The sequence below is a fragment of the Octopus bimaculoides genome, chromosome 9, assembly GCF_046866305.1.
Source record: "Octopus bimaculoides isolate indiv1 chromosome 9, ASM4686630v1, whole genome shotgun sequence".
Taxonomy (NCBI): Eukaryota; Metazoa; Mollusca; class Cephalopoda; order Octopoda; family Octopodidae; genus Octopus; species Octopus bimaculoides.
In genome coordinates, this window is record NC_142936.1 from 23,580,011 (window position 1) to 23,606,983 (window position 26,973).

At 37.5% G+C, this 26,973-nt stretch overlaps 1 protein-coding gene and 1 non-coding gene across 5 annotated transcripts in view; one reads left to right on the plus strand and one right to left on the minus strand.

The window, feature by feature from the left end:
* Positions 1 to 12,217: 12,217 nt before the first annotated feature.
* Trnar-ccg (transfer RNA arginine (anticodon CCG)) lies at positions 12,218 to 12,290 on the minus strand. The gene has a single exon. It is a non-coding gene; the product is annotated as a tRNA-Arg (tRNA).
* Positions 12,291 to 12,771: 481 nt separating this feature from the next.
* LOC106868947 (checkpoint protein HUS1) overlaps positions 12,772 to 26,973 on the plus strand; it is a 247,580-nt gene continuing 233,378 nt past the window's right edge. For all 4 annotated transcript variants that reach the window (XR_016243078.1, XR_016243077.1, XR_016243076.1 and 1 more), the window contains exons 1-5: positions 12,772 to 12,907; positions 16,514 to 16,641; positions 20,825 to 21,001; positions 21,588 to 21,695; positions 23,727 to 23,801. Coding sequence is in view for 1 of the 4 variants with exons in the window: in XM_014914421.3 (XP_014769907.1) it covers positions 12,856 to 12,907; positions 16,514 to 16,641; positions 20,825 to 21,001; positions 21,588 to 21,695; positions 23,727 to 23,801 (540 nt within the window). In the remaining 3 variants the exon portion in view is untranslated. The remainder of the gene's footprint in view (positions 12,908 to 16,513; positions 16,642 to 20,824; positions 21,002 to 21,587; positions 21,696 to 23,726; positions 23,802 to 26,973) is intronic.

Below are 26,973 nucleotides of genomic sequence, written 5' to 3' on the forward strand. Positions count from 1 at the left end.
TATATATAGATGTACATGTAATATGTACACATATATACATATATATACATGCATACAGATATCTATAAATATATACACCCATCACACACAAACATGCACACAAACATGCACACAAACACACACATTAGTCATTTGTTTTCTTATTCAAAACTACGTCAAAAGTACTGAACGGATCTTTATGAAATTTGGAAATTATATTCTATGTATAACGGCCATAACTCCCATGAAAATTCATATATTTTTGATGTTGATGAAATTTTAACCCGAACATAACAGATGAGCATTATTTGTAATTCAACGGTACAACAGTGTAAGACTACCCTTTCAGATATACTTACATTGTGATTTCTGCAATGTGGTGCATAAATTGTCAAGTAAATGAGACGCATCTTTGCCTCCACTGATTCACTTGCAAAGTGTTGAGTAAAATTATTTCGTTGCAGACCTCCTTTTGGTCTTTTTATTATCACTGCGACACACATAGTCCCCAGTTGGTAACATTGATTTCAAAGCCCTCCTAGATGAGAGACTGGCATTCCACTTAATGTCTATGTTCCATGCTGGCATGGATTGGAGAGTTATTAATGTAGAAATATGGTATCGTAGCTACTAACAGTTGAGGGTTGCATAGTCTAGACGGCGTTTTTAGATTTCATTATTCTCTTTAACCCGGGCAAAGCCGGGTATTTCTGCTAGTTATAAATAAAATTCAGTTTTCTTCTATAACAATCTATATACAAAGAAAAAAAACTATGACCTGATTTTGAATTTTACTTATTTATCTCTAAAAGTTTGTGAGTAATAGGACTAAATTATTTAATACAATCTATATACAAAGAGAAAGCTATGACCTGTTTTTGAATTTTACTTATTTAACTCTAAAAGGCTGTGAGCAGTAGGACTAAATTATTTAATAATGCAACAACAAAAAAGGAAATTTTAAACACATTTTTTTAATTCACTTACAAATGTACTCATTTACTTGTTTCAGTCATTTGACTGCGGCCATGCTGGAGCACTGCCTTTAGTCGAGCAAATCGACCCCAGGACTTATTCTTTGGATGCCTAGTACTTATTGTATCAGTCTTTTTGCCGAACCGCTAAGTTACAGGGACATAAACACACCACCATCGGTTGTCAAGCGATGTTGGGGGGACAAACACAGACACACAAACATACACACACATACATACATACATACATACATATATATATATATATATATATATATATATATATATATATATATATATATATATATATATATACATATATACGACGGGCTTCTTTCAGTTTCCATCTACCAAATCCACTCACAAGGCTTTGGTCAGCCTGAGGCTATAGTAGAAGACACTTGCCCAAGGTGCCACACAGTGGGAATGAACCCGGAACCATGTGGTTGGTAAGCAAGCTACTTACCACACAGCCAACCATTAAGACCATTGAAGATTCAGTGTTGGTTAAAAAAAAAGTCTTTACAGGAATGGCTGTGTTGTAAGAAGCTTGCTACCTAATCACATGGTTCTGGGTTCAGTCCCCCCATCCGGCACTGTGGGCAAGTGTTTTCTGCTATAGTGTCAGGTCAGCCAAAGCCTTGTGGGTGGATTTGGTAGATGAAAACTGAAAGAAGCCTGTTTTATATATACAGTGGTGCCTTGACTTACGAGTTTAATTTGTTCCATGACAGAGCTTATAACTCAAATTACTCACATGTCAAATCAATTTTCCCCATTGAAATGAATTGAAATGCTATTAATCCATTCTGAGCCCCTACCAAAAACCTCAGTTGCATGTTTTTAAATAAAAAAAATGTACTTATATATAATGAATATTGTATAAAAAAAACAACAACACAATAGAATGTACTGCAATAAACTAGTTTTATTAAGTATAATGTACAGCATTTACCTTGGAGATCAGACAATTTAAGGATACTGGTGGAGGTGGAGGAGAAAAGCTGAATTGAATAACTGAATCTTATTCACTGATTTTTGCCCTTTTCGCCATGCTTTCCTCACTTTCATTTGCAGGAGTTTTTATAAAACCCTGTCCAATGAGATCTGTTTCATCTTCCCTTTCAGAATGTTCCTGAAATGAGTTAGGCTAGTGTCATTAAATAGCATTGTCGCACGTCTAGTTGCAACTTTTCCTGAGTGTTTCTTTTGAATAAAGTCTGAAAGTTTCTCCCACATTCCCAACATTTACTTTATTGCATTTGCAGAGACAACCTCTTCCACATCATCTGTTTCCTGCAAAACCTCTGTGTGCTACTGCATCAGTTGCTCCTTTAGCTCTTCCGTTTCAGTTCCTCAGAGTGCTCCTCAATAAGCTTATTAATGTCCCCTTCATCCATGTTCAGGCCCATGGACTTGCTGAGGAATACAATTTCCTCCACCATTACCACTTCAGGTTCGAGTCTTTCAAAGTCCATTTCAGACACAACCTCAGGCCACAGCTTCTTCCTCACAGAGGTCAAGGCCCTCCTTGTAACACCCTGCCAGGCCGTATTGATAATTCTGAGACATATAAGTGCAGGAGTGGCTGTGTGGTAAGTAGCTTGCTTACCAGCCACATGGTTCTGGGTTCAGTCTCACTGCATGGAACCTTGGGCGAGTGTCTTCTACTTTTGTGTGTGTGTGTATGTGTGTGTGCATGCGCGTGTTTACTTGTCTTACCATCGTATAATATGTTTAAGCAAGGTGACTGTTATACAAACTATGGCATGCATTTCCAATATTCTACAAAAAAACATGTTTGGCTACAAGCAAATATTACCTGGCGTGGTTGTGTGGTAAGAAGCTTGTTTCTCAACTACATGGCTCCAGGTTCAGTCCCACTCCATGGTACCTTGGGCAAATGTCTTTTACTATAGCCTCAGGCCGACCAAAGCCTTGTGAGTGGATTTGGTAGACGGAAACTGAAAAAGCCCATCGTATATGTGTATACATACATACATACATATATATATATATATATATATATGTATGTGCATATGTTTGTGTGTCTGTGTTTGTCCCTCAACATCGCTTGACAACCGATGCTGGTGTGTTTACATCCCCATAACTTAGCAGTTCGGCAAAAGAGACCTATGGAATAAGCACTAGGCTTACAACGAATAGGTCCTGGGGTAGATTTCTTTGACTAAAGGTGTTGCTCCAGCATGGCCACAGTCAAATGACTGAAACAAGCAAAAGAGTAAAAGAGTGTCAGAGGGTGAGGTTTGTGTTCTCTGTCACCTCAAGGCAGCAGTAGAACAGGTGCTTGGTGGAAAGCTTCTTGAAATTAGAAATCACCTACTGGTCCATGGGCTGTAGGATAGGGGTGATGTTGGGTGGAAGATAGTGAACTTTTATAAACTTGAACTCTTCGAGGATGTCATCTTTGAGGTTGAGAAGGGCTTGCAGGGGAAGGTTATTTTCCTGGAGATATTTCTTAATGTCAGAACCAAAGACCAAATTCACCCACTCCACAAAGAATTGCCTGATGACCCATGCCCTCAGGTTTGCTCTCCACATAACCTGTAGCTTTTCTTTCAGAATCTTGTGACTTAAAGGTTCTGCAGTTTTCCGAATGATAAATGAGCAGCGGCTTAATCTTGCAGTTGCTGCTCACATTGGCACACAGCGTGAGGGTTAGCCTCTTCTTCATGGGTTTGTGGCCTGACATCCTCTTCTCTGCCGTTATGTAAGTCCAGCTTGACATCTTCTTCCAGAAAAGTCCTGTGTCGTCACAGTTAAAGACTTGCTGGGTGGATGTATCCTTTAGCTGCTATAATTCCGGCAAAAGTTGTGAGGTAATCCTCTGCTGCCTTCATATCCATGCTCGCTGCCTCACCATGCCTAACAAGGGAGTGAATGCTGGCCCTCTTTTTAAAATTCTCCAAGCAGCCCCAACTGGCTTTAAACGGCTCACCCAATGCCTCATCCGTACAAGTGCCTGGGGTCTTCTGTGACAAATCAGCATAAATAGCTCATGCCTTCTCACAGATTATAGTCTCCATCACAGTATCTTCTGTGAGTTGCTTCTCCATCAACCACACCATCAGCAGCTTCTCCATATTTTCAAGCATAGATGCTGGCTGTTTAGAAATTATTTTAACGCCCTTGGCTGGTGTTATAGCTTTTATTGACTCCTTCTGCTTCAGTATAGTGCAGATTGTACAAGTGCTATGCTTGTACTGCTTCGCCAAGTCAACTACACGCACACCTTCATCGTGTTTTCTGATAATTTCTTTCTTTAATTCAATGCACATCATCTGCTTCTTCTTCTCAGCACTGTCCTACACACTCACTTTCTTCAGAACCATGGTTGGAAAAACAAAGTTTTGCAAAACAACTGCAAGTACAATTATGAGCACAACATTAATGTTTCTGTAGCCTGCAATGACTAAGTAAGCATTTCACCACCCATCTAGCTAATGATCTACTAACGATCTTCACACTCGCTAAAGTACATGCCTCTCTAGCTATTGAGTGAGACACAGGATTCTGAGCAGATGTTACGGCATTCACAGTGGCATTCACTATGCCAACTAGCAGCGTGGTATCTGAGGTTGGCTCGTAACCTGAATTTCAGCTCACAACTCAAAGCAAAGAATTGACTGAGTTAGCTCGTATCTCGAAAAACTTGTTAGTTGGGATGCTCATAAGTCAAGGTACCACTGCATATATTTGCATGTGTGTGTCCTTGTGTCTGTATTTGTCCCCCATGACCACTTGACAACCAGTGTTGGTTTGTTTACATCTCCATAACCTAGCAGTTCACCAATAAGAGACTGATGGTATAAGTACCAGGTCGATATGATCGACTTAATCCGTTCGTCTGTTCTTGTTTGTTCCCTCTATGCTTAGCCCCTTGTGGGCAATAACGAAATAGGTATAAGTACCAGGCTTAAAAAACAATAAGTACTGGCATTGATTCATTCGACTAAAAAGTTCTTCATGGCAATGCTCCAGCATGGTCGCAGTCTAATGACTGAAACAGATAAAAAATGAGAGATAAAAGACATCCTAATAAATGTTTTGTTAAGTGGTTAATTTGGTTTTGATATATCCCAGAATACACTATAATTCCCCCCACCCATCTTCTTCAATTCCACAGGTTGTCCTTTGGAACTCTAGTTATAGTAGTAATGTATATTTTAGTAGTTAATGGCATAAATGAAGTCTTGTCTTATGGAGGTCACAGTACCAAAAATAGAAAGAGGAGTGGGAATGTTATCTTATACAGACATTCTCTTAACTCTAGTGTTGAGAGTTCTTCAGCAGAATAGTAACGGACTAGTTGAATAGTCTTATATATTAGCCAGCCACAGGCTGTTGTATTTGTTTAACCCTTTGATATCAACCTGCCTGAAACCAACCCTGGTTCTATGACAAACTTTTGGTGAAAGTATTCAAAGTGAAAACCTTCCATCAAAATTTCATGTTTCCAAACATCAGCTTAATTATAATCAAAGTTATTTAACTAAATTCTTAATTATTTTAACTATTAATTGAAACAAAGGCAGTGTATTTCAACAAAAATATGGTTACAAAAGGGTTAATCCCAGGTCAACTCCTAATCTGTATGGCAAATATATGGCATGGCTTTGTGGTAAGAAGCTTTCTTTCCAATCACATACTTCCATATTCAGTCCCACTGCATGGTACTTCTGATAAAGTCTCAGGCTAACTAAAGCCTTGTGAGTAGATCTGGTAGACGGAAACTGAAAGAAGCCCATTGTTTATATACATGTATATATACTATGTGTCTGTGTTTGTACCCTCACTACCGCTTGACAACCAGTGTTAGTGTGCTTGCATCCCTGTAACTTAGTGGTTTGGCAAAGGAGACCAACAGAATAAATACTAGGCTTAAAAAATAAAGTACTGGGATTGATTCATTTGACTAAAAATTCAAGGTAGTGCTCCAGCATGACTGCAGTCTAATGGCTAAAACAAGTAAGAAGATGAAAGGATAAAAAGATACCGATGGAGGGATTTAGCTGTTCCATTAAAGCAATAGAGTCACACTGTTGACAAGTCCCAGTTACAGGACAAAACCGTAGCTCAGTGTTCTAGCTTTGCTCATGGGGCAGTTATCTACCCTGTCAGTGTATATAAATGTCCTTTTTATACAGCTATAAGAGTTTTACTCTTATTTCAAGCAATAACTGTGCTTTTAGCACCCCCAGTCACAATTAGTCAACTAAATTTTTGTCTATATGGGTTTGTATTGCGGCTAGCTGTTTCAATTAATTTTTAGTATATATGTGTTTGTGTGTATAGATACACAAACAGACATACACATGCATGCACACACGCATGCACACACATACACATGCATGCACGCACGCACGCATACACATACACACACCCATTCAAAAATCGATATTCACAAAATAATCATACTTTCTGATTTTTTAATGCTAAAAACTTTCCTGATGACCGTCTTTGTAATCCCGAAAAGTATCATAACCATTGGTCCAGCCATCTGGACAGATGGACAGACAGATAGACATAAAGCCCGTTATAGTAAGATAGCAAATCTGCCCATCTACAATGGGAAATAAAGGGATAGTATCGCAAACCTAAACCCTCTAAATTCGTAAACTATATGGGCGGGGGTAGAATCCAGAGTTAATCCTCATCACCAGAATTTTAGCAAAAAAAAAAAAAATCAAAGGTGATTTATTAATACAAAACTCAATATCCACTAAATCATCACTGTTGTTGTTACTGGTGTTGTTGTTGCTTAGCCCATGACATCCCTTATCCAAAACATTTATAATCAAATGTGCTCCAGCCATAACTATCTCATCTTTTCTCTTCAAACTGGTATATCTAGTATTATATTATCCAGTGTGTCCTTTCCTTTCTATTTCAGATGGTAAGGGAAGAGAGAGTTCCTGAAAGAGTTGGCTGTTCTTTCTAGCAATAATGGGATATCACTTGCCCAAGGTGAAAGGTTTATATGCATTCAAATTTGAAACTCCTTGTGACTGAAGTGTTCTAAAACCTCATCAAAAATGTTGAAGACAAATATGATATTTTAAAATAAGTTTAAGCCGTTAGCATTTAAACTGACCACATCCAGTCACTAACATACCTGGTGGTGGTGGTTGTGGTTGTTGCCAGTGCCATGTAATTCGCACCTGTGAATCGTAGTCATAGTCGTTGCTGGTGTCATGTAAATCGCACCTGTGCCTGTGGCACATGAAAGCACCCATTACACTCTTAGAGTGGTTGGCATTAGGAAGGGCATCCAGCTGTAGAAACCGCACCAAATCAGACTGAAACTTGGTGCAGCTCTCTGACTTATCAGCTCCAGTCAAACCATCTAACCCATGCCAGCACGGAGAGTGGATGTTAAATGATGATGATGATGATGATGATGATATATATCATTATCATCATTACCATCATGATTGGTTTAACATTAATTTTCCAATGCTCACATGGGCTGGACTAAATTTTTCTTGTGGTAGATTCTCTACAGCCAGATATCTTTCCTGTCACATGGTACCAGCATGAGTGCTTTTTATGTGGCACAAGCACCAGTGTTTTTGTATGTGGCACCAGCATCAGTATCAAGCCTGCTGTGGCAGATGGGTCTTCTTGCGTACAACAAGGTGCCACATATCTCAGTCTTTTGTCATCTCCTTCGTAAGGTCCAATGTCTTGAGATCTGTCTTCAGTACTTTGTCCCATGTCTTCCTGGGTCTCCCTCTTCCAGAAGTTCCATCCACTTTAAGTGACTGGCATTTCTGTATGCAACTGTCTACATCCATATGCAGTGAACATTAATGGAGAATATATCTTTTGCTCATTTTTGAAGACTAATTTGAAATAGTAATGTCATCTTTTTGCACAGGCACAAGTTTGAAAAAGGGAGATTAATGGTAAGTTTAACTTATCAATCTAAACTTATCCATATAGTGGCCATTCACATTTTGGGAGCACCTTATAGCAGTTAGCTCGATCATCTTTTCTACATAATCTGGATACATTGTATGTTTATTAATATTGTCGAGGATAAAGACAGTGAGCTGGAAGAATCATTAGTATGCTGGGCAAAATGTTCAGTGGCATTTCATCCATCCTTATGTTCTAAGTTCAAATTCCGCCAACGTCAACTTTTCCTTTCATCTTTTTATTCTTTCAGGTTTGATCAAATAAGTACCAGTTGAGCACTGGGGTCAATGTAATTGACTTATTCCTTCCCAGAATTGCTGGCCTTGTGCCAAAATTTGAAATTAATATTGGTGAGGATGAAGAGCCTAACTTGTTCCAATTATTATAGCTGGGTTCCAACCTGGGCCACAACAACGAAGTCTACCTGCCACACTCCTCTGTCCATCATCACTGCCTTGCTATCCTGGATACATTTCAGGGCAGTGTCTGCAATTGGGTTGTTGATGTGTCACAACATTTTCCTCACCATGAAGTGGGCTCCACAAGACTAATTTGGATACTTCCAGTTCATGGTGGCATGTGCAGTAACTAGATACTTGCAGCTGTCTTTGGCTGATCTCCTTGCTAACTATCAGCCGGTCTTCATAAAGGTATTCATTTGTCATATGTTGCTGCAATTTCACATTTAGAGCCATTTGTAGCATCCTTGTGTAGCATCCATTTAGCCTGTTTGGTAATTTCTTTGTCAATGTCAATGTTTCACTATCATATTGGACTGATTTCACAGTTGCAATGAACAGCTTGATCTTGATTTGCCTGGGCAATTTGGAGTGCCAGGCTTTCTTTAGTTTGTGACAGGCTGTCCATGCTTGTGCCTTCCTGATCTTAATATCTGCTTCCAAACTGTTCACCTAACCACCTAAGTACTTGAAGTCTTCAGCAACATTCAGTTTGATACTGCCCAAAGCAAACAGTTCAGTCTCATTTGATTGGTTGAAAGACATATATTCCATTTTCTTGACATTTGTGTGCAGTCTATTTTAGCAGCTGATGTTTCTACTCTGCTGAACAGCTGTTGAACTCGATCTGTTTCATTAGATATGAGTACTGTATTATCCATGAAGTTCAGGTCTGTGATGGTTATGGCTTGTACTCTCCATGGTCTTTATCATTCTATGATGAAACCAAGGTCTTTGTCACCGTTGTCTATAGACTGCCACATTGCATAATCCAATACAATTGCAGCAGGTAAGATGCAAATGTATCTCCTTGTAGTACCCCAGCTAGTATTTTGAAATAATTCTGATTCTCTATCAGACGAAAACATATGATCTCTGGTCTTCTTGTAGGTTTATGCAATGGCAAGATCTAATTCTTCTGGAATGCCATATACTTGAGAGTTCTTCAACATTCTGCAATGATGGATACTGTCAAATGCCTTTCTGAAGTCCACAAAGGTTTTAATGGTAGGTAGCTGTCTTGATTTAACTCCTTCTATGATATGCCTCAGGCCTATGATCTGAGATGTTGTGGATCTCCCTGGTCTTAATCTATTTTGATTTAGTCTCAGGTGGCTATCAAGCACCTGTTGAATCCTGTTGAGGATCATTCGGTTGATGACTTTCAATAAGATATTGGACAGTGCAATTCCTTTGTAGTTAGTTTCATTGCAGAAGTTTCCTGACTTTGGGATTGGCATCAAGTCAATATTGGATCACTGATCTGAACTTTTCTGGTTCTGCAAGAGCCTATTCACAAAATCCAGGCAATAACAGGAATTTAAATTAGGCTGCTCCTGGAAGCTCCTCTATGTTGATGACCTTGTTCTTGCAGCTGAATCACTACCAGAACTGGAGAAAAAATGTCCAAGTGTGGAAGCAAGGTCTGAAATCAATGTCTTAGAGTTCATTTAACAAAAACCAAAGTCTTAGTAGGAAAGCTGATAAATCACAAATCCCTTGAGGTAGATGGTGCTGCTTGATATGAAGAAAAGGCACAGGTAGAAACTCAATAAGGTGCAGCAATATCAGAGGAAGGTTAACAGGGAAAATAGTTTTTGTGTGTGGCAGATGTACAGGTACAATAAATGCAAGAAATGTACAGAAAATAGACTCCATCAAATGCCAGGTGGGACACCTAGAAGTAGTTAATAGCTTGCAATATCGAGGTGACAAAGTCAGCAGTGGAGGTGGATGCTCTGAGAGCTTAGCTACTACAATAAGAATAGGCTGGGTAAAGTTCAGGGATATTTTACCTTTGTTGGTAACAAAGGGCCTCTCCCTCAGAGAGAAAGGCAGAATGTATGATGCCTGTGTCTGCAGAGGTCATGCATAGGCTTGAAAGAAACGACACTAGTATGCTTCAATGGATGTGCAAAGTCAGTGTGTATATACAACAGAGTGTAAGCTTCTTAAGAGAAAAATTAGGCATAAGAAGCATCAGATGTAGTGTGCAAGAGAGATGACTGTGCTGGTCATGTGATGCATATGACAATCTCTAACTGTGGAAGAGGTAGATCAAGGAAGACATGAGACGAGGTGGTGAAGCATGATCTTTGAATGTTGGGTTTCATGGAGGCAATGACAAGTGATCGAGATCTTTAGTGATTTACTGTGCTTGAGAAGACTCATCAAGTCAAGTGAATTTGTAGTTGTGGCCAGTGTCGGTGACATATAAAAGCACCCTTGTTGCTAACATGAGCAAGGCACCCTCTACACTCTTGGAGTGGTTGGCATTAGGAAGGACATCCAGCTGTAGAAACTATGTAAAAACTCTCTGGCTAACCAGTTCCAATCAAACTGTCTAACCCATGCCAGCATGGAAAGCATATGCTAAATGATGATGATGATGATGATGTTGAAAAAGACTGGGATTGATTCGTTTGATTAAAACCATTCAAGGGTTGTTTCAGCATGGTTGCAGTCCAATGACTGAAACAAGTAAAATTTAAAAACTAAAAGATAAAAAAAAGATAGATTATAATTATAAATCATTATAATTATTATTTACATTATTTACATTATTTACATTTGACGGATATTTGTCCTCATCTTGTTTGTTGTTAACACAATATTTTGGCTGATAAACCCTCCAGCTTTCATCAGGTGTCTTGGGGAAATTTCGAACCTGGATTCTCATTCCTAAGGTATTTTTCGATGTTGTTGTTGTTGTTGTTGTCATCATCATCATCATCATCATCATTATTATTATTGTTTTTTTTTGGACTTCTTTCTTTAAATTTTCTCCCATTTCTCACCGAGTGTTTTCCGTACACCTAATGCAGAGAAGCTCATTGTATGCATTTCCAGTTTACACACGCAAATTCACAGGTAAAATATGTATTTAAAAATTAATAAATAAATAAATTCATGAATGGATGTTGCTTTCACAGCAATAATGCTCTTCTCTGTACATGAGTCGTTCCAGTTAACACAATTTTTTGCACTTCCTGTAGGGATGGTAAGCTTGGCATCATTTTCAAATAGGTTTCAGTACCTTTTTTTCATCATTCCTAGAGATTTATTATTATTATTATTATTATTATCATTATTATTATTATTATTATTATTATTATTATTTGATTCAGGCAGTAACCTGAACAACAACAACAACAACAACAACAACAACAACATCGAAAAATACCTTAGGAATGAGAACCCAGGTTCGAAATTTCTCCAGGACACCTGAAGAAGGCTGGAGGGTATATCAGCCGAAACGTTGTGTTAACAACAAACAAGATGAGGACAAATATCCGTCAAATGTAAACAATGTAAATAATTCTTCATCTCTTAAATATAGAACTGTATTATAATTATTATTTAATTAACTGCTTATTGCTTCCAAGAGTTTGTACGACTCGTGTTCCATTTGGTAGAACAAGTAGATATTTATCAAAAAGTGCTAAGCAAATGATCTCAAATATAATCTCTAACAAAATCACAAAGTCTGAATTTTAGTCGCTATAATCGATTCCAATACTTGATCGATACTTTTATTTTATCAACTGTAGAAAAATGAAAGCAAAACTGGGTTTGGCGGAATTTGAACTCGGAGAAAGTAAAGAGCTGTCCAGATCAATAGATATAAACATTTATTAATGGATATCACTATACTCATCAGAGATATTTACAAGAGATTCTGATGAAATATTGTAGACAGAACAAGTAATGAAGAGTTATAATATATTGGCTAAGGATAAATGTTTATGTTTACAAATGGGATAGAAAAGAGGAAAATTGCATTCATCCCAAAGCAAAATAAAGCTCTGAATGGAATAGGGTAAGATATATATCATAAGTCAGGAAAATTATACCTTTGAATATCGACCCTGATGGGACTTGAACCCACAATCTTCGGCTCCGGAGGCCGACGCCTTATCCATTAGGCCACAGGGCCACGGTAAAATTTGTTTGAATAATAATTATATATACTCAACTATATTTCAAACACGCTCGATGATCGAATTTAGAATCTTTTTGAAGAAAATATTTTTTGTTCTTATAAAATCGTAGTCAAAATGTCCAGAATTCAAAATTTCTGACACCGATCTTAATTTCTATTCGAGAAACATTTGCTATATATGAGCATACTATATGTTAAAAATGAACAATTTGAGTTTACAATAATTTAACAGAGTTTATTTTTAAAATTTATTAAAAATATTTGCTATCAAAACACGATAATCATTTACGATTTACAACATAAATATATTTAAAAAATAAAACAACAAAATATCATTCATTGGTAGAGTCGGCCTGTTTATTCGGCAATGTGACGGAATAACAATTTCGATAAAGAATATATTTTTAATATTTATATAAATTATTTATTTTATTTACTTAATAAAGTTCATAAATCAGGTTTTATTTAAAAAAAGTAATTGTAACGAAGTTGACGTTATTTTGTGTTATAAGTGACAGAGGCGGGAAATATACTGTATATCCTGTCCGTCCATGTTGACATGAGGTTCAGAGCGAAGTTGGTCGATATTGGCTCAATACAGCACTTTACGCGTATGTACCACTATATGCAGAATTTTTGAGACAAGAAATATGTTTTTCAGTCCGATACGATTTTTGACACTTGAACCCTATTCCTCACAGCTACATAAACACATATATAAGAATAGCAAACATATTTGGTACTACTTAAATACAGAAGTCCCTAAAAACTAACCCTAACCCATGGGACCTCTGTATTTAAGTAGTGCCACATTTTTAACTACGCACAATATAGGAAAGAAGCTTTTAATTTTCTATTTCTTAATGCTTGACTTCGTATTTTTAATATTTTGATAAAATGGACATACACATTGAAACTGGTAATATTTTATAAAAGTCACTTAATGGGAACACATATAAAAATACTTGTATAATTGAAGGACAAAAACTAAAACTGTCTTTAAACATATTCCCATGTTGTCCTTTCTATGACCTGTAATAGTCACAATTTTGGCTAGGAAACAAATAGGTCACAATATATGCGATCTGGACAAAACCCCTGTGACTTTTATTTTATCTGGATTCCTATATATATATATATATATATATATATATATATATGATCAATAGGACATTTTTTATCGTTCATTGTATTGCATTCTTTATATATGTATGTCGGCAGTCGTTTCTACCATGCCTTTTCTCTTTATTTGACCTTTACCTGCCTGTAGATATATTTTCTATCTATTTTATCGGTATGTCTTTCTATATATTTATTCATTTTATCTCTGTTCTTTCTATTTGTATATTTTGTATTTCAAACCTGAAAGTATATTAGTAGAGACTGTAAAATATCAGCCGGTATGATTTCCGTTGGGACCCCTTTGATCATAGCACTCACCCCGAGTCTTAAAAACTATTAACTTGGTAGTGTGAAATATAAGGTATTCATGTGGTTGGGAGGCAAACTTCTTTACACAGCCTCTATGGGTGTCTGAAGAAAATTTGACATGTTTGTTTCTATGAGTTGAGAAAATCTTCCACATGTACCTCTTAGAGTGTTTGAAAAAAAAATCTGCCACATATCCCTTTGTGGGTGTCTGAAGAATATCGGTCACATCTTCCCCAGCAAAGGGTCAAATGAACAGAAGTACTGTATAACTTGTTGCCATAATGTAGTCATTGAAATACGTCTGCAACTGAACTGGTTCATGATACTAAAGGTAACAAACCTTAAGATAGGTAGCATCTATAAAATTCAATTTTGGATGTCCAAAATAACACCTGTTGAACACAGGTTGAAGCTGAAATATATTTTACATGGAACGAGGCACAGACTTACTTCAGACTCATTTCAATGGCATTGAATCTTTGCAGTCTTATTTACTGACTGAAATGAGAATGTGGGCAAAAAAGGCTTACATGAAAAAAAAAATTTTTTTTAGTATAATGAAACCTATTAACAGTAGCACCAACACTAGTAGTGAACTGACAACTGCTGGTGTTCCTTAAAAGTACCTAGTATACCCTGTAAAGTTGTTGGTGTTAAGGGTATCCAGTAGTAGAAATCATGTCAAAGCTGATGCAGCCCTCTTGCTTGATGGATCTTGTTGAATCATCCATCTCATGCTAGAACAGATAAAATTTAAATAATGATAACAACTGCATGTATAGATACCTAGTAAAATAAGCAATATTTGAATAGTCTTCCCCTATTTAAATATGGCTAAAACTGGCAGCCTTTTATAGTTTTCTCTCCAAAACTTCAAACTGTCCCCCAAACTAGGAAATGCTGAAAACTTTTAAAAATGTGAAGTTTACAAATGCCTTGAAAAGGTCATTCCAAGTGGTTCTTTAACCCATAAACTGCGATAAGCCACCTCAGTGGCCAACGCGACAGGCCACGGAAGTAGGGCATGATCTGATCTAATCTTGACGTATAATGCATGCACACGATACCCTCTCACCCCAGAAACAGTGTAGCTAATCACAGAAGGTGTTAAGAAACACTGAGTATTTTTTTTCGAGTGATAGATCGATGTTGATCTTTACCCAAAATAGGCTCGGCAGTTCATGTTACATACAGCAAAATCCCAGCAGTGTATGGGTTAAAGCAACAATTCACAACCTATACAAAGAATCTATTGTAAAAATGGGTAAGTTGTTGCTACAAACTTCATCATCATCATCATCGTCGTTTATCGTCTGCTTGATGATGATGATGATGAAGTTTGTAGCAACAACTTGCCCATTGTCATAACCCGTCTTCATTTGGGGTCAAGTCTGGTTATATCTTCTTCACCCCTTATCCACCATTCACTGCATCCACCTTTGAACCCTATCTAATTTTTACAGGTGTCTCTGATCTACCCTCCCTTCACCCATTTCCCATCTCTTGTACTCTTGATATCCCTACCCTGTCCTGGTTCCTCTTCTCACTCCTGTTCATCTTGTTCCTTGCAGGTTCGTCACCATTATTTTTATTTCTTTCCAGCTCCACCTGATAATTTCCCAAATTCCCCAAAACAGCTCCACCTGATAATTTCTACCTTTTAAAATGCAAGTTGTCTTCGCCATGTAGACCCCTGTACAGCAAGAAACCTGTTCTGATCTAGTCCCTTCTCCTGTATTTTAAATTCTCATCTCCTTACATATAAGGCCACCCCTGTTGGCTCATGGTCTTGCAAGCTACATTGGAACTTCACTAGTGGCCTGAAAATTGCACCCAGTGCATACTAAGTTGTTGGCATTGGGAAGGGCATCCAGCCATAGAAACCATGCCAAAGTAGCACAATGCAGTCCTTGAACCTGTCAAATTTTTCAACCCATACAAGCATGGAACAGGGACATTAAATAATGAAATCTTGACTAGAGAGTTGCAGTTTTCCATCAGATCAATCCCAACTGAACAGACCATGGATCAAAGACATTCCAGCTATAACCATCCTCCCCTCCTTTATTTTTTGCTATCACTGGACCACATGCAATGGTCTTTTTGAAGATGAAAGATTTAACTGTTATTTCTAACATGTTGAATGACTTGTTGGCTTGAGTGGAGCAAAGTCTACTTCTAATAACTTAACATCAGATGTTATTGACAACCTTATGTATAAGGTTTGGTAGTGTGAAGAAGCCTACTTTGCAGCCATGTGGTTTGGGGTTCATTGCTACTGCACAGCACTTTGGAGGGGTCTTCTATAGCCCTGTGCTGACCAAAGTCTTGTGAGTGGAATTGGTAGATGAAAACTGAAAGAATTCCAGTGTGTGTTTGTATATTTGTGGCTCCTTGACATTGCAGGATGGTTGTAAATGGGTGTCACTGTCATACAAGCAGTGTCATGGACAGAAACATGCCTGGCTATGGAGGAATATGACCTTGCTTATAAACAAGTGAAGGTTGACAACAGGAAAGGCATCTGACCATAGAAAAATCTGCCTCAATTAACTCTATCTTGACTTGGGCAATCATGGAAAAGTGCATGTTAAAACTGAAATTTTTCCTAAAATATTAAAGTATCAACAGAGCTTGGAATTAAATACAGTTTAAATTGGCTACTTTTGGACCTAGTATTTTTTTTATACAACCCATTAACTCGAATAACAGTCTTGTAAAAACTGTTTGTTGAGGGAAATAATCTTAATAAAACAATTATTCACCCCTCACTTTTTTCTTTACAGGTATAATTGCAACTATCACACGGCTCTGCAAAACTTGTGTATTACGGATAACACTTGAGAAATTTTATTTCATTATCTTGGAGAAGGCTTTACATGGTGGTGCCAAAGTATGGTGTGAACTGTTTCAAGTAAATATTACTACAATTATTACAATATACTTGAGAGAGAGAGGGTATTGCTGTAGTTGTGATGTGAATGAAGAATTTGTATGGATTGAAAAGACATTCATGGTTGAATCAGATGAGAAGAAACAGTAAAGCTTGGCTGACTTAATGACACTGATCTCTGTATCATGTGGAAGGTTGCTCTCATGCTAAACCATCAACGCCATGATAACATGGAGTAGCAGATATAAACAATCTTTATGATTATTATTATTATTTAGGTGGTGAGCTGGCAGAATTGTTAGCACCCAGGGCAAAATGCTTAGTGGCATTTAATCTCTCTTCGTGTTCTGAGTTCAAATTCGGTCAAGGTCAACTTTGCTTTCATCTCTTTGGTATCTATAAAACAGTACCTGTTGAACACTAGGATCAATGTAATCGACTTAACTCTCCTTTGAAATTGGTGGCATAGTACCAAAATTTGAAACTATTATTTGAAACTATTATAAGATTGAATTTTCCGTTCACCAGACCTGTAAGCTTGCCACTGCCATCAACACTGTTAATGCGAAAACAACAAAAATAAAGCTTGCAAATCTGCCGTTAGCAGTTTTGTTGACTGTGCATCAAATGAATGAGGAAATTTTTCTTGATTAAAAAGAAAAAGTGCAAAAATAATTACCCTGTGTGTGTTAGTGAAAGCAGAATGTTGTAGTCGCTCTTTGTCTGTGTTTGCAAAATTACTGGAAAACAGCTGAATGGATTTTCACCAAATTTGGCAGAAATCCTCACTGGATGAGTGGCCGAAACTCATTATTTTGGTTTGATTATCTTCAAAACTTGCAGGCGGGTGAATCAAAATGTTATTTTTTTTCTTTTGTTAGATATGCATAAACGATAAGCAGGGGAAATAACTCTTGATGTCATTTTGTTGAAATATGAAATCGTCTGAGAATATATTTACTAAATTAAATTTTATTTTATCCTTGTGTGCGTGCAGGGTATGCATCACCCCCTCCAATTCTTTTCTTCTCGTGTTAGAAATGTGACCGAACCGAATGAACCTGTCAAAATATATTCAGCAACAAACCAATCTGCCAACGGTTTTATACAGGTGTGCAGGGACTTAAAGCACAAAAATAGAACAGGTTACACACAAGCAGATCAAAAAATGCCTTAAACCAATTTGGAACACAAAAACGTACTTAGCTTGAAATGCTGCCCTGTAGAGGTGAATTTGCCACATAAGATGAGGCCAAAAAGCACTTGAAATCCACCTCTACGAATGATGAACTGATTCTCATCCCCATCTACTTTGGCCAAAGGAGTCTTTAAAATAAAAAACTAAACATGCCCCCAGAAATCGATATCTACTGCATGGTGGCAGTGGTCCTTTTTGATGTAGAAGACTAGTATTTTGTAGATACAAAGGCTGCAGAAATAAGTTGTTGGGCCAAGGAATGGAGTTGTTGATCCAGATGACTCAGCAAAAGCTCTGAAGCAATCCCTGACTTAATAAACCTTACAAGGAAGCACAAAGCTTTAATGTGGCTGTTGGAGGCAGAAGGCCACAGTTTCACCTGACCAGTGACACAAAACATCTCAAAGCCTTTTGCCTGAAGCAAAGGAGAGAAGGGGAAACCAGCACTTCCACTGACATGATCATCACCACAACAACAGCAGCAGCAAAAATGGTACCAACGGAGGCAGGTGGTCACAATATCACTTATAGCAGGAATCAAACTAACAGCTCTAAAAACAGCAGCAACAATTACTGCAGTAGCACCAGCAACTACAACAACAGTGGAAGCTATTGCTGCTAATACCACAGAAAATACCAACATCAGAGGCTGTCACATCACAAACAGCAGCAATAACACCATCAGAAATTCCACAAACAACTATTTCAGCAAAACAACAAAAACTTCCCCAAGACATACCTCTCCCCTTTTCAGATCACTCAGACGTGTGTATTGAAGGGGATGGTAAGGAGCCTTAATGATAAATAGTTATCAAGGTCAAGAAAAGGAAAACCTATGAACAAATTAGAGAGATTCCTTTTAGCAACAATACTCAGGCTCAACTTCAAACTGCAGCTACATTGACATTGTCAACTTCATCCCCATCACAAATACCATCACTACAAGCATGACCTAACTCACCCAAGTCAGATCATATATTACTACACAAACAAAAATTAGACCTCAACTATACTGCAGTTAGTAAAGTTATTGCAACTGACATACTCATAAGATTGGCCCTTGACTAATTCTTCAATGCTAAGCATTCAGGCTATACTGTCAGAGCTAAGGTGCATGCTCTAAGACAGAGGCTTTCAAACTGATCCACGGACCACAGGGGGTCCGTAGACAGCAAATACTTTTTATGGGCAATTTGATTCTATATATGTTTTTTAATTGAAATCTTTTAATTGACAATAAACCTATTTGTTAAATAAATAAATGTAAAAATGTTATTTTAAGCAAATATTTATGTATAAATTTCATAAGCGAAAGCCTGAATTATAAAGGGGTCCACAAGTCAAAAAGTTTGAAAACCCCTGCTCTAAGACATGAAGGAACAAATGGGCCTGAGAGGCAGAGGTGCGGTGTGTCAATAAAGCTAGAATTTGGTTTGTGGTGGACCAAAATGTGCATATGGTACTTGAGTCTGAGCAAATGTGTCTGGCATTTCAGCAGCTCTTTGCTCGACTGTTTTGGATGAATGACCTACAACAGCTCTTGGTAGGTGAGGCACAGTGTTGTGAAAGGCCAATAACATCTGTGAAAATATGGGGTGCAATGATGGGTTGCATGGTAGGTAAATTGCTTGGTTTGGATGGTCTGCCCTATGAGCTTTACTTTTTTATATGCTAGACTTGTTCAGAGACCTCTCAGCAAATATCTACTGCAACTGGCAGCAGAATGGGAGAATTCTTAGTTCTGTGAGTTGATGAGTGGTAGCACTGCTAAGAAAGGACTCAAAAAGGGGGATCAGACAGAAAATTTTAGGCCCATAACTCTGCTAAATGCAGATTTTAAAATTTTGGCCAAAGCATTAGTGAAGTTGGTGTATGACATTGATGAACTGACTGCCAATTTGCAAATATGTGCAATCCCAAGCAGAACTATCCATGTCATCCTCCACCTCATGCAATGTATCATAGAGAGGGTGACTAAAGAACTGATCAATGTGACTCAAATGAAAGCCTTCAGTAGAATCAATTACTGTCTTAAAATAATGCAAGTCAACAGTAATCGTGAAACATCTATCTGATTTTGCTCTCTCATTCAGTGAAAGCAGAGTGCCCCTTAAGACATTCAGAGACTCAATAAGAATAACTGCATCATCAGCAAAATCTTAGTCTGTAATCCTACTTCCACCGGTGAGTGCACCACAAATTCAATCAAGCCACCATTTGGCCAAATATCCATTCCATGCATGCATTGAAAAGAGTGGGAGCCAAGACCTGACCCTCAGTGAGGAAGTGGAACCGCTTGGCCTTACAGTCAAGACAAAGATGCAATCCTTTGTTAGTTTCTTGGACCACAACACCTTGTCTGTCTCTGTTGCAGCTGAGAATGTCGAAGTTGTTGACCACTTCACTTATATCAGCTGCGAGATTCATAGCAGCATCAGCTGAGTCTGAAGTCTTAAAAAGACTTGGATGTGCTGGTGCAGTTGTGAACTCATTGGACAAGGGTATTTGGGTGCTGCCAATATTTGGGCAGGAGGATAAAGGTTTTTATGTCTCTGGTCCTCCCTGTCATGTTTTATAGTTGTGAACTTGGACATTGTCTAGTGCCTTGAGAGGCTGCCTGAATTCCTTTGGTACCAGGATGCTTTGTAGGATTATGAATTACCTTTGGTTGGATTTTGTGTCCAACCAATGACTCTGCTCAAAAACTGGGATGCCCCCTGTTACTTGTATGATTCAGGCCATGTTGCTTGATTTTCCAAGTTAGACCCTGGTTACTGTGTTCTCTTCACTAAAGATCCAGCTGGGTTGACAGCTTGTGTTGGTCGGCCGCATGGTCATGACAGATAAAGTATCTTGTGACGATGGGGACTGACCTAACAAGTCAACTGGGAGGATCTAGGAATATAGCAACATGCTGCAATGATACATGCCTCCACACCTGACCTGATATGTTATCTGATTAGCTTATGTTGGAATAACTTATTTGCTTAATATTTCTAATTTCAGGACCATTTCTTTGATGAATATATGTTGGATGGACTTTCTAAAGATAATGATGAGATATTCTTAGAAATAAATCCTGATAATCTTCTAAAAGCACTAAAAACTGGTCAAAATGCCAAATGGATCAAAATTAAATTGACCAAAAAACAAGTTCCTTGTTTAACACTTGAAGTTGATTTGGTAAGTATTTTATATTTGGTTTCTAGTAAACCATTATCAGTTGTCATCATTGTTTCCACTGTTGCATGTGTGGTTAGCTTGCAGCATTTTGGCCATTTCTTTTGGTGTTCCTTTGTTTTCTTTTTACTTGTTTCAGTCATTAGACTACAGCCATGTTGGGGCATTGCCTTGAAGAATTTTTTTTAGTTGAATGAATTGACCCCAGTACTTTTTTTAATTTTTTTTTTAAGCTTAACACTTATTCACACGCACGCACGCGATGGGCTTTTCTCAGTTTCTGTCTACCAAATCCACTCACAAGACTGGTTGGCCCAAGGCTATAGTAGAAGACACTTGCTCAAGGTCCCATGCAATGGGACTAAACCCAGAACCACGAGGTTGGGAAGCAAGCTTCTTACCATACACCCATCTCTGCACCTATTGAAGATAACTTCTTCCACTAGTCACAGAGGTTCTTAAGAAACATCATAGCTGCTGCCTTTCTTCCTCTAAATCATTAAAAAAATGCATTATGTTTATAAATTTAAATAAAGCCAATAAACTGGATAAAAAGAATAACAAAGTATATTTTATTTCTTCATTTTAGCCTACAGTTACTGGTCTGAGTCGCACTGTAGTCCATGATATACCAGTCTCAGTGTTAGCATTACGTCATTGGGTAGACTATGATGAGCCAGATGTACCTGACTTCGATGTAAGTCCTGTCTGAATACATTTTACAAATAATGCTAGTTGATTCAACTAATATTGTTTCATATCCTATATGTAAGCATATTTTCACATGATTGTTTTTTTTTTCTATTGTCTCTGTCACTGTACATCACTCTCTCCCCTTCCCCAACTTTCCTTTTTCACATATCATCTTCATATTTTCTTACCTATCTGCAGGTTATTATACTGCTCTTCTCCATCCTCTTTGTGCTGCTACTTATAACCGCCTCTTTCCTGAGCTGCACCTGTACTTTCACCTTCATCCTGCTATACTGATACTTATGTTCCATTTACTACATTCACCTCGACACCTATCTCTAACCATCCATCACTCTCCTTTCACTATCTTTTGAACTTATCCACCCATCCTTACATAATTCACAGTAGCCATGTATCTCTTTTATAATAAGACCCCTGTGCCTATCCCTCTGTCATACTTGAGCCTCATTACTTGGCATAAAGTGCCACATAAAAAGGACTTGTGTTGGTCCCATGTTAAAAGCACCCACTGTAAAGTGGTTGGCATTAGGAAGGGCATCAAGCCATAGAAATCAAACCAAATTAGACTGGGACCTGGTGCAGCTCTCCTGCTTGCCAGCTATGATCAAACTGTCCAACCCATGGCAGCATGGAAAACTGATGTTAAGTGATATATATGTATATATATATATATATATATATATATATATATATATGTATATTATTATAAAATCAGGTAATTAGTCATGTATTAATTAATATCGATTAATTATCAGGAGGCCAGCACATCTAAAGAATCAAAGAGATTCAGAAATATTATCTGCAATCTCAGGGGATTAGACCACTAACGTGGACAATTAATGCGCTAGAAATAGATCACATCTTGTGTCTATTAAGACCTAAGTTGTTCTCAACATGAAATATAGCAGCATACCAAAAACGTGAGCGGGCAAGACATTTAAAATCACCTAAAAAAGCATTATTAAACAGGAACCGGTTTCGGATTTAACAAATTCTTACCATTTGTCTATTCCTCATCAGCCTGATTTGTAATGTAACCGCAATCATCAGAATCGTATACAGAGTTGCCCACCGCCATGGGTGCGCGTGCATATGGTTCTGCTAATTACAGCTTAATGGTGAAATTCAAAAGTCTTCGCTTTGGCGCGCTAATTCCAAGAATATATCTGCAGAGAATATTTACTGCGTCGTATATATTCAGTATGAGAACATGGGTATAATATTATTATGACTAATTACCTGATTTTATAATAATATTTTACCCATTACCCATTACCCATTATCCTGTTGATTGAACAATATATGGGATTATGTGGTTCCTATTTTGATGGGTAATTTTGTTTTTATGTACAGGTGTGGCTGTGTGGTTAAGAAGTTTGCTTCTCAACCACAGGGTTCAGTCCCACTGTTTGGCATCGTGGACAACTGTCTTCAATAACCCCAAAACCAAAAGAAGCCCCTCGTATCATCATCATCATCATCGTCGTTTAACGTCCGTATGTGTATATAATTTTGTCTAGGCATGAAGTTATGAATACATGTCATAGACAGAAATGCACCTGGCATTCTCACTAGCTGCTGTTGTCGGAATTTTTCATCTCCCTTCGATATGTTGTGCTTTTTAACTCTGCTTCTTGATGAGATTTTCTTTGACAAAAACTACAACATTTTACCTGTACAATGTATATCTGTTTAGTATGATACATAAATGTGGAGGTGCATGGCTTAATGGTCAGCTTTAATTGTAACATTGTGGTTTTGATTCCTGGACTGAATGATGCATTATGTTCTTGAGCAAAACTTTTCATTTCATATTACTCCAGTCCACTCAGCTGGCAAAAATGAGTAATCCTCTGACAAATTGATGTCCCATTCACCGGGGAATTTATACACTGCACAATCCAGGAAAATGACGTTATGAGTCTATGGCTCTTAGGGTCTTTGATCCTTTTTTGACGATCTGTAAATGTTTATTTTACTTTAATAATTGTTTTTTTTTTTTCTACATTGATAGGTGAGTATAAATATGCCTGCATTGAAGCTTCTTCGCAATGTTGTTGACAAAATGAAGAGTCTTAGTAATTTTGTGGTGAGTATTGTTAAGCTTGATTGTATACCCCTTTTACAAAAGTTTCATGGCGTAACCAAACTTGGCAAAACATTTATCCATCATCATTTGATATCCGTTTTCTATGCTGGCATGGGTTGGATGGTTTGACTGAAAACTGGTAAGCTGGGGAGCTGCACCAGGTTCCAGATCTGATTTGGCATGGTTTCTACAGCTGGATGCTCTTTCTGATGCCAACCACTCCAAGTGTGTAGGGGGTGGTTTTTATGTGCCAGTTGGGAAACATTGGTATTGGCCATGACTAAATCTTACTCAGCTTGACAGGTCTTCTCAAGCATGGTATCATCATACACAATAGATGATATTATGGTGTTGGACTACAGACTGTTGTCTATTCACCAGTTGCAATCTTGAACTCCTGAGCAGAGCACATCCGTCTGTATGTCCCAGTTTGTATGTAGACAATAAAGTAAAAAATTCACTTCTGTTTACTGATTAAATGGTTAGCTGCAGCAAAGGTATCCAGCTGTAAAAATACTTGCTCCAGCAAAATCCATTCAACTAGTGCAAGGCTGCAAAAGTGCAAACAGTTAAGAACTGTTTGCAGTCTGCTATTTCCGGTGCTAGTAAAATGAAACTCTATGAATTTAGCATTTCATGAGAGCAGGCATAGCCATGTGATTGAGGAGTTTGCTGCCCAACCATGTGATCTCAGGTTGTTTCACTGTGTGGTTCTTTGGGTAAGTGTCTTCTGTTATAGCCTGTACCAGCCAAAGGTTTGTGAGTGGATTTGGTAAGTGGAAGCTGAAAGAAGCCTATTATTGTGTGTGTGTGTAGACATACATGTGGTCATGTCTTTTATGTGTACCCTTTTGATGTAATGATTGTAAACAAACAGCACAAGAAAAATGTCTGGCTATGAGGAAATATTACCTTACTTGGAAGCAGGTATGAGTTGGCTGCGAGTAGAGTATCAAGCTGTAGATTTGCTTCAGTGTATTCTGTGACGAGGCAAGTGTGGAAAAGTAGACATTTAATGATGATGAAAGATGCTCCTCAGTAATTTTGTTATTGTAAGATTAATGATTGTTTTGTGAAGCTTAACCCTTTCGTTACCAAACCGCCCAAAGCCGCCCGAAAAAAATTTTGGTTCATGTGACCAAGCCGCCCAAAACCGCCCGTAATCACCTATTCATATTTAAATGAGAATATCTGAGCAAATCTCGTTAGTACATTCGTGAAAACACGTGATTATTTGTGTAAACAGTTCAGCTATAGTTTTGTACGACGATCAACGTGTTTTTTTAATTTTGTGAATTTTGGGAGATTTTTTTCCAAATTTGTTCCTGTTGTGTTTTCAAAATTTGTAATCCTGACAAAAAAATGGATACGAATTTTATTCTGTCAAGCAGCGAGTCAGAATTCGAAGGATTTTCCGTTGAAAACCTTGATAAATCTAACTCTGTAACCGAAAAAAAAAAGCACGTGGTATTTGATAATGAATCTGAGGTTTCATTTTCCGAAAATGAAAGCAGTGAATCCGAGAGCTCCGATGATAGCGATAAAGATAATGAATTAGTACCTGAATGGAGTGAAAATTTAAAAACTCCTTCTTTCAGTGATTTTTCTGAAGAAACTGGACCAAGTCACAGTCTTACCCAGGAGAGTAAAGCTTTAGACTATTTCTTTTTGCTTTTTCCGATGTGCCTATTTGAATTGATTACGGCGGAAACAAACCGTTACGCTAAATGTAAACAAAGCGTAAAAAAGGATAGTTTGAGGTTTCCCATAAACTTGAATGAAATTAAAGCATATTTTGCCATAAATATTATCATGGGCATTAGAAAGTTACCTAGAATAACAAATTACTGGAGTAGTGATGAACCCTTTGGCGACGAATATGTCGAGTATAATGACGAGGATACGGTTTTTAAAATTGACTCAATATCTACATGTAAGAGACACGAGCAGTACACCAGTACGTGGAAAACCAGACTTTGATCCCTTATTTAAAATAAGACCCCTCATTGACTGTGTTCAAAGCACATATAAAACAGTTTATAGATAAGGATATGGTGGGCTATAAAGGCCGAGTGCGTTTTCAACAGTATATGCCAGGAAAGCGCACAAAATGGGGGATCAAAGTTTGGAAAAGATTTGTGAATCAAATACTGGGTACTGCTCTGGATTTTAATTTTATACTGGCAAAAGAGACAGTAATAAATCCAGTAATGTGCACAACTCTTCTATAATAATATTTTGTTGTATACCCAATTGAATATTAGCTAATAACCCATTTTCTATAGCGATGTTTGAACAAAAATTTTAATAATTTTATATTTTGTTGAATTTACCTGTATTTACCTGTAATTAAAGTCACTTTGTGACAAAAATTTTGGTATAGAATTGGTTGAGAACCGTTCGTTAATTTATCTTCCAAAAATCACATTAATATGTTGATAAATAAAAAAGTTAGTTGTTTAACGAAACCAGCCTAAATTTATGATTATGTTAGAAATTAATTGAAACACATAAGGGGTGTAATTTGGTTAGAAATATGGTAACGAAAGGGTTAAACTTAGAATGATGCAATGAATACACAAGTTATTTGTCCATCCATATGATAACCCATTATATCTTGTGATATCAATATCCTAAAACCAAAGTGCCAGGTAAAAAGCATTGGTGTAACTGCTGGTACCTTGCACACACACTGGTGATGGTGCCATGTAATAAGTACTCTCTGTAAAGTGGTTGGCATTAGGAAGGGCATCCTAGAAACTAGAGACCAAACCAAAACAGAAACCAGCAAGGCCAGGAGCTGCACCAGTCTATCAAGCTGTCTGACCCTTACCAGTATGGAAAATGGATGTTGTGTGTTATTGACGATGATGTAATGACATGCATGTGAATTAGATTTAAATGAAAGAAAATTGTGCAATGTTAGCCTCACTCTTAGCCAGACATTCCTTGACCCAGAGACAACTTGCAGTTAAGATGGTTGGTGGTAGGTCTTCATGCAATGGCTGACCAGATTTTCTTAATTACAATGTTTTCTTCTTGCTGTATTCCATAACATTTATTCAAACTGCCATTTTGATCATTAGACACAGCTGTGTTCATTTGTTCAATCAATCAGAATCTGACTTTATATATATATACATATATATATATATATATACATATATATATA